This window comes from Pelobates fuscus, chromosome 10 (assembly GCF_036172605.1).
Source record: "Pelobates fuscus isolate aPelFus1 chromosome 10, aPelFus1.pri, whole genome shotgun sequence".
Taxonomy (NCBI): Eukaryota; Metazoa; Chordata; class Amphibia; order Anura; family Pelobatidae; genus Pelobates; species Pelobates fuscus.
This window is the reverse complement of record NC_086326.1, coordinates 22,936,972-22,949,679: the sequence shown is the minus strand read 5'-3', so window position 1 is coordinate 22,949,679 and position 12,708 is coordinate 22,936,972. Positions and strand designations below refer to the sequence as shown.

The window sequence follows — 12,708 nt, the reverse complement described above, 5'->3', positions numbered from 1 at the left end:
ATTGATACGCTTTTATGAAGAAGTGGGTTTTTAACAATTTTTTGAAGGAGTGGAGACTGGGTGAGCATCTAACGGAGGAGGGAAGCGAGTTCCACAGGAATGGTGCAGCCCTCGAGAAATCTTGAAGGCGAGCATCAGAGGTGGGAGTACGGACAGAAGATAGACGTAAGTCTTCAGCAGGTCGTAAGGGCCTAGACGGGACATACTTGTGTATAAGGGAGGATAAATAGGTGGGAGCAGCATTATGTAGAGATTTGAACGCAAGAACCAGAATTTTAAATTGAGCTCTATATTTTATAGGAAGCCAATGTAGGGACTGACAGAAGGGTGAGGCATGGGAGGTGCGGGTGGACAGGAAGATGAGCCTCGCTGCCATATTCATTATGGACTGTAACGGCGCAAGTTGGGAGCACGTAAGACCACTGAGAAGCAGATTACAGTAGTCAAGGCGAGAAAGGACAGTGGAATGGACCAACACCTTAGTCGCATCTGGCGTTAAGTAGGGGCAGATGCGCGCAACGTTTTTGAGATGGAAATGACAGGATTTGGTGATAAATTGAACATGAGGCTTGAAGGAGAGGTCAGAGTCAAAGAGAACACCTAGGCAGTGAGCCTGCGTGTTGGAGTTGATGGTAGCACCGTTGACTTGAAGGGAGACAGACACACGAGTAACAACACTTGAGGGAGGAAAGACCAGAATTTTTGTTTTGGTCAAGTTTAGTTTAAGGAAGTGGGCAGCCATCCAGTTAGAAACAGCAGAGAGGCAGTCAGATACACTAGTCAAGAGGGACGGAAGAGATCAGGAGAAGACATTAATCAATGCATTGTTAAACATTAGGTAAATTGGTCACAGATCATTTCTGGGAGGAAACGGGATAGGCACAGCCTCTAAAAATATAAGCTTTCTGAAAAATAACTGATTTGTCCACAACTAGATTCTACAAGAATCAAAACATTTACTTTTAGAAAATATAAAGTGAAAAATCATATGCATTGCAGTTTCAGAAAACAATTCTTTAGATAGAATCTTAATGTAGTTCATTATTAGTGTGTTTTATTTTTTCGAAAATGTAATTTTGCTAGTGCATACCATTTTATTAAAAAAACTTGAGTTGAAATAGTTTGAAGACATGTTTGAAGTCTTTATTCTTTAGGGTGTAAATAAGAGGATTCAGTAGTGGAATAAGTATAACGTACGATAAGGCATAAAACTTGTCCTGACTTGGTGAATACATAGATGTTGGTTTTATATATAAACAAAGCATTGTTCCATAAAAGATGATAACACAGGTCATGTGGGAGGCACAGGTAGAAAAGGCTTTATGTCGACCACCTGCTGATTTAATATTTAAGATAGCAGAGATAATAAACACATATGATATCACTATAAATGTAAACATACACATTCCGATGAGAAACCCCAAAATATATGTCCAGATCTCAATGATTAAGGTATGACTGCAAGAAAGTTTCATCAATGGAGAAACATCACAGAAAAAATGGTCAATGTGGTGTGAAGAACAATAGGTTGAGTTACAAATAAAGACAGTATGCACAAGTGGCTCTATAAAACCAGTTATCCATGCTGCCACTATCAGCTTAGTACAGTGCTTGGGGCTCATAAAGAGAAAGTAACTGAGGGGAAAACAGATTGCTACATAACGATCATAAGCCATTGCAGCCAAAAGAAGCACTTCTGTACAGACAAAAACCATGAAGAAATACACCTGAATCATGCACTCTACGAAGGATATGGTCTTACATTGTGTGAAGAGCATGACCAACAGTTTGGGTAGAATGGTCGAGGTGTAAGAGATATCAAGCACTGAAAGATTGCACAATAATATGTACATGGGAGTGTGTAAATGGGAGCAAGAGATTACAGCTGTAAAAATGACCAGATTACTCAACACAATGATAATGTAGACAAGTACAAATGCTACAAATAGAGGAAACTGAAGCTCTGGTAAGTCTGAAAGGCCTTGAACTGTGAATTCAGTAACATACGACTTATTCCCTGATGCAATCTTTTCTGCCATACCTGGATAGAAAAAAAAAAAAAAACATATTTTAATTAGACCATGCACTTTTGTGATTCTTCTGCCATTAAAGGTACAATGTGTGCATACTTTCACTTTTGTAATTCTTCTGCCATTAAAGATACAGTTTGTGCATACTTTGTTTATATCATCAGGGGTTTATTTATTGAAAGAACAAAAGTAAAGGACTGGAAGCGTAGGGAATACACTCGTATAGGGGTTAACCCTTAGCAAACTACGGAGGTAAAAGGTAAAAAGGAAAAATGAGTGCCCTAGAGCAATTAAAATATAACCTTTAATAGTATAGTTAAAAGACAGTAAGTAGGTACCCACGAATAAATTATATTCAACATAATAATATATACAAGGCTATGAAATAAATGTGAACACTATATACACAAAAGAAAGCCTAATATGTGGATCTAGCTAATTGGTAAAAGTACTGTGTAACGAACAGATACCTATAAATGCATTTTGACCATCGACATTTAGATCTTTTTATGATTGCCTCCAAGTATTAGTAGCAATGATCTATCTATTTATTAGCCGAAGTATGGGGCTGTGACATTATCCCCAGCACCTTGAATATTGGCACACCATTTTATGCTGTTATATATACTGAGGCTTTTTTCGTTTTTGTGCAGTTATATATATTTTGTCTGCACTACCTGTAAACATTTCAGTGCCTCTTCTATCATTAGGAAGCACTGTATATGTGTACAATTGATTGTGCAGCTATACCTCTTTCTGCACAATTTATATTAATTGTGTAGTGCTTATTTTATTACAACTTAGCACAAAAGATGTTATACTGACCAGTGGTGTATAGCTGTTTATTTGCAACTAAAACTAAGGCATTAATCCACACTATACATATATACATATATATGCTTGTATAGTATCATTGCAAAATTGATTTTTGCATATAGTATCAAGTGGAGGACACTGAAAACTTTTGAACAGGGCCTTCTCACTTACAACTATTAGGTTGAGATTTATCCTATCAACTTTGAGGCTTAACTATCTAGCAGACCTATTTCCAGCTATAGATCTAGTGGAAGTTGCTACAGTCTCCCTATATTGACACTTGTTACTAATAGCTTTACACTGTTGCCAGATTTATAGGTATCTGTTCATTACACAGTACTTTTACCTATTAGGTAGATACACATATTAGGCTTTCTTTTGTGTATATAGTCTTCACATTTATTTCATAGCCTTGTATATATTATTATTTTGAATATAATTTATTCGTGGGTACCTACTTACTGTCTTTTTTTTTATTCTTTCTTTTGTTGTGGCAAAGAATTTACAATGTACAGAGTATCAGGTAAGGAGTAAAGTCAGGCAGTAACATGTTCATACAACAGTATATAACAATTAATACTGCTAAACGATGCAGCCACTTTTTTTAAAAATTTCAAGCATATATTGAAAGGTATATTTTTCATGAGTATAGTGAAGTTTACATGCTAATAACATGGCCTGGTAAGCTGGGTCTGTATGAGTGTTTTGCGTTGCTTGTTTCTGTAGGTGTCGGTGGGTGTGTCGCGTCTGTGCTGTGTTAGTATGTCGTGGTGGTTCGTGTTGCTCGTGTGCCTCTGGCTGGCCTGTTTATAGTGGTTGGTGATGTGAGTGTAATTACGTGGGTAGGCTGGTTTTTAATTAGTTGTCGAGTAGTCAGAAAGGGAATGCCTAAGGCTCATGGGGGGGGGGGTTGTGTTTGTGTGACATCCGCGCGGGCACGCTCCGTTGTGTCTGGTCTGGTTGGTGTGTGCTATGTCCCCTGCGCTATTTATGGGAGCCTGTAGTGGGCGTTCGTGAGGTGTTGGATATAGGGAGCATGCAGTGTCTGGCTAGTTGCAGTTTAAAAACAAAAAAGTAAAACATTGGTGTCAAACATTATGTGAACAATAAAAACAGGCTAATAGGTGTGGTCCTTTGCCTTGCATTGTAGTCTTCGCCATCTGGATTCTCTTGGCCTTGTTATATCTATTATGAGTGTTCAAGTCCCTGGGGCATTGCTTGTTGCAGTCCTTGGCACCAATATGATGTTGGTATTCTGGTTTAGCGCCTCTGCAGGTGCTTGTGCCGCTGGAGTGGTATCGGGTGTGGAGAGGCCCAGTGCAGCCAGGTGTTTCCATGTGTGACCGGAGTACGTATGTAGCTCTGTTGCGGTTCGCTAGCCTTGGTTTTCCCATCGATACGTCACCCCCGAGGATCGGAGGTGGGTAGTGACCGGGGCCAGGGTTCTGCGATATTGTAGTGTTGCCCTGGATAGGTCGTGAAAAATATTAAGTGAGGAGTCTTCAAAGTTCAGTGGGATTTTCCCCCGCACTGCTGTCATTATGTGAGTTTTATCCTGCGTTGAGGTGCATTGAACTATGACGTCTCTCGACTCTGTTGGAGCAGATTTAGCCATGCTCGTGATCCGGAATATGCCATTCAGGGCAATTTTCTTGGCCATTGGGGGTGAAAGGATGGAGGTAAGCAGCCTCCGAACGTAGTGTGGTATCTCTGCAGCCACCACTGTGGCGGGAATGCAGCAGATCTTGATATTATTGCGGCGCTGTTGGTCCTCAAGGGCAGTCAGGCATTGGGACAGGTTGTAGTAATAGGTGTGGAGCTGCGTGATCTCACCGTTCAGGTGATGCATCGTGGTTCTAACATCCGTGATGTCGTCTTCTATAGCTTTAATGCGTGTAGTATTAGTTTGGATCTCCGTTCGTAGGGGCACCAGGTCAGCTGCCGTCATTTTGCGTAGGTCTGCAAGGAGGATTTTAAGATCCCCTTTATTGGTTGGGGCCGAGCTGTCAGCTGTTGCAGGCTTAAGGTGGGTGTAGTGTCGATTTTGTTTGCTGGCTCTCGGTCCCCGTTTAGTGGCTCTATTGTTGGTGCCCGTGCTGCGTGTGAGGTCTCCATTTGTGTCATTTTGGTTGGTGTGGGCCTCTGGAGCATCGCCCCTATGTCTCTGTCGGGTTTTTGTGTCCGGCGTTTCATGTTCGAGGACCCCGATAGCACTGTTGGTTCTGGCTGTTCTGGCTTGCTTGGGCTGTGTACCTCGAGGATGTGATCGAGGAACGTCTCCAGGCCTCGTGGCGTCGGTGACTGGTAGGCCCCGGATTTGCGCCTCTGCTTATTTTGTCGCTGGGCGTACTGGAAAGGCATCTAAGTGTGTGGGAAGGCTTCCTGGTGCCGATTCTTGGGGTGGTTGGGCTAGATGGCGTTTCGGGGTGATGATATAGGGGGATTTTGTTAAGGCCCATGAGGAGCTTACAGGAATGGCGTCTGTTCAGGTTCAAGCATTGGCTCCGCGCCCTACTTACTGTCTTTTAACTATATTATTAAAGGTTATATTTTAATTGCTCTAGAGGTTTATTTATTGTACAATACAAAGTTGGGGTGAATTGGCAAAGGGGTTGTAACATTTTGACTAAACTTCCCAAGGCAATATTTTGATATATATATTAGAGATAACATTTACAATTCCCTTGCCAATTCATAGTTATATAGGCTGAAAAGAGATGTGTCCATATAGTTCAGCATTTCTCAGTTCAGTTTTTGCTGATGATCCAAAAGAAGGCAGAAAACCCAGTCAGAAGCACTTCCAATTTTGCAACAAACTAGAACCCAAAATGGCAGTCAGACTTACCCTTGGATCAAAAAGATATTACCCCACAAATTAAAAATGATATCCTTGAATATTATGTTTTTGCAAGTAAGCATCCAGTTGCTGTTTAAACGTCTGTACAGACTCTGATTAAATTAATTAATCAGTCAGAGATTTCCACATCCTTATTGTCCTTATTGTAAAAAACACCCTTCCCTTTGCCTTGGGCTAAATCTCCTTTCTTCCAGCCCAAACACATGACTCTCTGTGCTCTGTATAGTCCTGTTTATAAATAGATTTCCAGACAATGGTTTGAATTGGTCCCAAATATACTTGTATAATGCTATCATATTCCCTCTGAGGTGACATTTTTCTAAGCTAATGCGGTTTAAAATGTGTTAACCTTTCTTCATAACTCAAATGTTCCATATCTTTTATTCATTTTGTAGCCTGTCTCTGCACTTTTCCTAGTGTCATAATATCCTTCTTTAAAACAGGTGCCCAAAATTGAATAGCATATTCAAGGTGTGAATTATAAAGAGTGATTTATAAAGACACAAATTATATTCACATTCCGGAGAAAAAGTACTCCTTTTTAAACATGACAATACCTTACTAGTCTTAGTCACTGCTGATTGATATTGCTGATTGATATTGCACAATGTTGCCTAGTTTGTTGTCTATAACAATTCACAAATCCTTCTCGTGTGTTATTATCCCTAAGTCACTACCATTTAGAATGTAAGTTGCTTGTGCATGTTTTACCCCAAAGTGCATAACTTTGCATTTTCTACATTAAATTTCATCTGCCATTTGAGTGCTCAGTCCCCAGTCTATCTAAATGCCTCTGCAGCAAAGTAATGTCTTTCTCACATTGTATTATTTTACAGAGTTCTGTATAATTTGCAAACACTGAAACATGACTTTCAATCCTTTTTTCAAGATCATTTATAAACATGTTAAATATAAAATTTGTACTATTAATGACAACTCAATGTGTTTTTAAACCAGTTTTACCCAAGAACAAGAATTTTCATGATTAAATGATTTATTCTTTATTTTTGTGTTGACCCTAATTCCCAGTGGTATTTATGTTATTTTGTTTTAGTTTTTTTTTTACTCTTCTGTTAGCATTACCATGCTACTACTCTACTTAATGAAACACAGTATATGCACCCAATGCTTTTACCTCACATTTTACCCTGTTAACCTTCTAAAATTCAGAACTTGCACCTTGTCTTTCTAGCATGAATAATTAATACAAAATGTGGATACTAAAAAAAAAATGTTTTTCTCAATTCAATTTCTGAAAATTATCCCTTAATAATCTGCCAAATACTTCACAGCCACATAAGTTGGGCTCACATGTCTATAATTTCCATGCATGGATTTTGAACCCTTTTTGAATATAGGAACCACAATCCTCCAGTACAATTCCTGAAATATATATATGCATATCTCTTGCCATAGGTTCTCCCTTAAAATATAGTGAAGAGAAATAGTTATTTAAAATGTCTGCCATTTCCAGGTCTTCATTAACTAACACCTCTATTCAAGTTCAGTGTACCTACACTTTTATTAATTAATTTATTTTAAGAATGTATGTACTTAAATAAATGTTTTGGGGTTAGTTTTCCTCTCTTTGGCCAACATATATTGTACATCAGTGTGTGTGACGTTGTGTTTTCCCTCCCTGCTACATCACACGCAATGACGTACAAAACACTGTCACACGTAATGATGTATGGAAGGACTGGCCATCCATGTGCATCTAGCTTGGAGCAAAGAACAACTTTATCAAAATTTTAAGCACGATGGCATGACAATACTGCCTGCGATCATGCTAATTTTTACTGGCAGGACCACAAAACAAAGGATATACTAAAAGCTAAAAATATACAAAAAAGATGGAATAAAAAAAAAGAACCACTATATTTAAAATGCCTCTATACATTAGGAGGTGCATGTATAGAATTTGTAGTAAAACCTTAGAATCTTGATAGAGGACTATATATATATATATATATATATATATATATATATATTTGTAGTCAGGGATATTAAGCCGTATCTGGAGTAGTAGGTGATGATTGCTAGTCGGTTATGGTGTGCCTGAACCGATGATCGGGTAGGCCTGAAATAATGAGGGCCCACCTAAATTGTATTTGCTAAGGGGTGTTGGTGGGTGGGGAGTCTGGGTCAATCTCGGCCCTGATTAGAGGTAGGTCTGGGTTTAAATAGGCGGGTTAACCCCTCCCACAACTACAGGCTCCTCCTTAACATTGGTAGTCAGGGATATTAAGCCGTATCTGGAGTAGTAGGTGATGATTGCTAGTCAGTTTTGGTGTGCCTGAACCGACGATCGAGTAGGCCTGAAATAATGAGGGCAAAAAGTTTTTTTTTAAACAGAACACTTTAATTCTTTATAAATTCACATGAGCAATTCCTTGAAAGCTTTCCTAAGTTATTTTTCTGGCTGTGGAATGTATTTGCCATAAGCTGCTGATTTCCACCTTCCTAGTTTTTTAATGATGTGTACGGGGACGTTTTTGCTGGATGCGGCGCCGATCCTAAATGAGTGTCGTGAGATGGACATGGGGTTGTGACCCAGTCTGACCACCAAGGCCCTTACATAGTGTATGAATTTAGCCGTGGTCAGGGGTTTGTCGGCAATTGTGAGTAGGGATGAGTAGCTTTGTTTATCTTTGAGGGAGAGGCAGAAATTATCTAGGACTGTCACCGGACACCATTTATTATGGGTCGGGAAGTATTGGATCTCTGTAGGAGGTCCCATCTGGTTTGTTTTGGATTGTCTTAGAAGTAGTATGTAGTGGTCCACCAGTTTTCGTAGATCCCTTATTCTGATGTAACTTGTGTTGACAGGTAGACTATGCACCGTGCAGTGGCGTACATACCGGGGTCGCAGGGGTCGCGGCTGCGACCGGGCCCGGCCCACCAGGGGGCCCGGCCGCCCTGCGACCCCGGTATGTATGTCACTGGGCCAGCCTCTTCTCCTGGGGGGCCCAAGAGCCGGCCACCTCAGGGCCCCCCGAGGCTGGCCCTGCTGTCACCCGGCTGGCCGGTCCTGCGGGCGCGCGAGGGAGCACTGTCTCCTAGGTGCTTCCTCTTCAGCTCCCTCGCGCACCGCACTGATACCGGAGCCGGAAGATGACGTCATCTTCCGGCTCCGGTATCAGTGCGGTGCGCGAGGGAGCTGAAGAGGAAGCACCTAGGAGACAGTGCTCCCTCGCGCGCCCGCAGGACCGGCCAGCCGGGTGACAGCAGGGCCAGCCTCGGGGGGCCCTGAGGTGGCCGGCTCTTGGGCCCCCCAGGAGAAGAGGCTGGCCCAGTGACATACATACCGGGGTCGCAGGGCGGCCGGGCCCCCTGGTGGGCCGGGCCCGGTCGCAGCCGCGACCCCTGCGACCCCGGTATGTACGCCACTGCACGGTGCATAGTCTACCTGTCAACACAAGTTACATCAGAATAAGGGATCTACGAAAACTGGTGGACCACTACATACTACTTCTAAGACAATCCAAAACAAACCAGATGGGACCTCCTACAGAGATCCAATACTTCCCGACCCATAATAAATGGTGTCCGGTGACAGTCCTAGATAATTTCTGCATAGATAATTTCCGGCTCCGGTATCAGTGCGGTGCGCGAGGGAGCTGAAGAGGAAGCACACAGGAGACAGTGCTCCCTCGCGCGCCCGCAGGACCGGCCAGCCTGACTGCTCGCCGGGTGACCGGCCCCCCAGGAGCCCAGCAGCACCACTGGACCCCAGGGAATCCCCTCAGCTCTCCCACAGGTAAGGAGGCTGGGGGTATTTAAAAAAAAATGTGTTTGTGAGTGTCAGTGTATGTTAGTGTTTGTGTGTGTGAGTGTATGTTAGTGTGTGTGAGTGTATGTTAGTGTGTGTGAGTGTATGTTAGTGTGTGTGAGTGTATGTTAGTGTGTGTGAGTGTGTTAGTGTGTGTTAGTGTGTGTTTGTGAGTGTGAGTGTGTGTTTGTGAGTGTGTGTTTGTGAGTGTGAGTGTATGTTAGTGTGTGTGAGTGTATGTTAGTGTGTGTGAGTGTGTGTTAGTGAGTGTGTTAGTGTGTGTTTGTGAGTGTGAGTGTATGTTTGTGAGTGTATGTTAGTGTGTGTTTGTATGTTAGTGTGTGTGAGTGTATGTTAGTGTGTGTGAGTGTGTTAGAGTGTGTTATAGTGTGAGTGTGTTATAGTGTGAGTGTGTTATAGTGTGAGTGTGTTAGTGTGTGAGTGTATGTTAGTGTGTGTTTGTGAGTGTGAGTGTGTGTTAGTGTTAGATTGTGTGTGTTAGTCTTAGAGTGTGTGTGTGAGTGTATGTTAATGTTTGTGTGTGTGTTAGAGTGTGTGTTAGTGTGTGTGTCTGTTACTGAGTATGTTTGTGTGCATCTGTTAGTGAGTGTGTATGTATGTCTGTCACTGAGTGTGTGTCTGTCAGTAAATGTGTGCGTCTGTTCATGAGAGTGTGTGTGTCTTAAGCACTTACCTTTCTCCAGCGCCGGACTCCCTTAGCGCTGGGAATCTCTCCGCCCCGATCCGCCTCTCAGCTCCGAATGCGCATGCGTGGCAAGAGCCACGCGCGCATTCAAACCGCCCATAGGAAAGCATTATTCAATGCTTTCCTATGGACGTTCAGCGTCTTCTCACTGTGATTTTCACAGTGAGAATCGCAGAAAATCCTCTAGCGGCTGTTAATGAGACAGCCGCTAGAGGCTTGATTAACCCTCAGTGAAACATAGCCGTTTCTCTGAAACGGCTATGTTTTCAGCTGCAGGGTTAAAACTAGAGACCTGGCACCCAGACCACTTCATTGAGCTAATGTGATCTGGGTGTCTGTAGTGGTCCTTTAAGTGTATGTGTTTATGCATGCACTGGCGTACATACCGCGGTCACACAGGTCGCAGCCCTGCGACCCGGTGCCCGCCGCCATGTGTTGCGGCCCCAGCCCGCACAGAGTAAGCGTGCGGGGGGGCCCACGGATCAGTTTTCGCACCGGGGCCCCATGGGTTGTGTGTACGCCACTGGCACCGTGAATTCATTGGGCTTTAAGAACCCGTAAAACGCTATGTACATTGCTGTTTTGAGTGTGCAGTTAGTACTAGGTTCAAATGGGCTGGAATCTAACAGATCTGATAGATCCTTAAATTTATTCCCGTCAATTGGTTGTCTTTTGGCTGGTGGAGGGCCGTCTGTGCGAAGTATACCTTTCAGGACATTTTTCAGGAGATAGAATGACATGAAAGGTTTGTGACAGGAAAATGAGGTGAGTATGTGGTGCTGTAGGCCCGTGAGGTAAAGTTTGATGGAGTTATGTGCCAGCTTAAGGTGTAGGTGGCAGTGAGCGGTGAAAGCAACTATCGTGTCGATGGAAAAGGTGTTGGTGATGTGGTGTTCGGAAGTGAACCTGGAGAAAATAGTAAGTGCTCTATCGTAGGACTTCTTGGTGTTGTCTGACAAAGCAGATTTTGCCACCATTAGTGTGTGTTGATTCAGCCGTATCAGTCCATTATCAGGTCTTGAAATGTGGGGGTCGGCTTGGGTTTGATTGCCGTAGTGGGGTGTTGTTCGAAAAAGGCCTGAAAGTTGGAGCGAGGGCGTCAGCTGCAATATTTTCCCGACCCGGTATGTGCATGCAAACCAAGTGGAAGTTGTGAGTTGCTGCCAGCCACGTGAGTCTCCTCATGAGTCTCATGATGACTAGGGATGCGGATCTGCCTTTGTTTATGATCTCGCATGTGGCTTCATTGTCGGAGAGGCATTAAACAGCTTTACCCTCCCACAACGAACTCCAAGTGTGTGCGGCTGCCATTATTGGGTAAAGTTTGAAAAGCGAGGATGTGGTATTAAATGCCTGTCATGTTGAGGTTTTAGATGGCCATGAGTCACGGAACCACCGGTTGTTGTATATGGCCGCAAACCCTGTGTGGGCTGCTGCGTCGGTCCATATGACTGGGGAATCTATATCGAGTGGGGGTATGAACATTGACCTCCCATTCCAGGAGGAAAGAAATCTGCCCCACATTAGTAAGTCTGCTTTGGCGTTATCATCGATGTGAATGTGAGTATTGTCGTGGGGGGTCTCCGTTAGGAGGTGTAGCAAGCGTGAAATTAATGCTCGACCCTGTGGTATAATGCGGATCGCAAAGTTTAGTGAGCCCAGGAGAGACTGTAGCTCTTTGCGGGAGCAATTGTTTTTTCTCATGAACCATGTGATTTCGTTAGTGATGCGGTTCACCTTCTCGTCTGGTAGACTCGCCACCATAGATGTGGAATCGAGATGGATCCCTGAGAAGGTTAGGGCTGTAGAGAGACCTATCGTCTTTTCCCTTGATAGAGGGACTCCTAGTGTGGAGAAAAGTGATTGATTTTCAAGTTTCTCCAATCCCTAATTGATGAGGTTAACTGAAGAAAGAAGAACGAACATTGTGGCCTGAAGTCCAGGTGTACTTCCGTCAATTTCCTGTGTTTTATGTGCAAAAAGTAACTTTGTGCATTTTAAAGTGATAGTCTGTCTTTGGGTTCCTACGTGTGTAATGGAGTTTTGCCTTTGTCCTGGGAGATAATTGAATTACTTCTCCAGGGCAGAGGGGAGGAAGCCAGGATGCATTGTGGGGATGTTTTACTTCTGTATGTCTGTAATTGGTACTTGTCTGTCCGTTGTTACAGTCTCCAATTTGGTCCCCTAGGGGAGTGTCCACCAGGTGGGAGACCTGCATAAATACAGGGGCAGGTAGCCCTCAATAAACAGACCACTGCTTGACCATCAACACTGAGCCTTGTCTCGTTCTTGGGGGGATTCACTGTATGCTGATAGGGACTGATTGCCAGGAGTGTAAGCCGCTTGGTAAATTTTCCTGTTCGTCTGCTAGCAGCTATTCGTGAGGTTCCAGTTCGGGAGTTTGGAGTGCTACCTTATTCCCTTGTATGCAGTTCTGGAGTTTGGTGCATTCACTTATATCCAATTCATGATTTTACAGTAGCTGTGCCTGTCTGTGAAAAGGGGATTATCGCCTAAATGATTTTAA

The 12,708-nt window shown here is 43.1% G+C and overlaps 1 protein-coding gene across 1 annotated transcript; it reads right to left on the bottom strand.

Moving 5' to 3' along the window:
* Window positions 1-1,097: 1,097 nt before the first annotated feature.
* Window positions 1,098-2,039, bottom strand: LOC134574645 (olfactory receptor 5AR1-like). Its single transcript, XM_063433776.1, has one exon. It carries the CDS (start codon window positions 2,037-2,039, stop codon window positions 1,098-1,100), a length of 942 nt encoding a protein of 313 aa, XP_063289846.1.
* Window positions 2,040-12,708: the final 10,669 nt, after the last annotated feature.

Bases quoted from the DNA above. Each gene is read 5' to 3' on its own strand.
- LOC134574645 (XM_063433776.1), bottom strand. From the start codon at position 2,039: ATGGCAGAAAAGATTGCATCAGGGAATAAGTCGTATGTTACTGAATTC.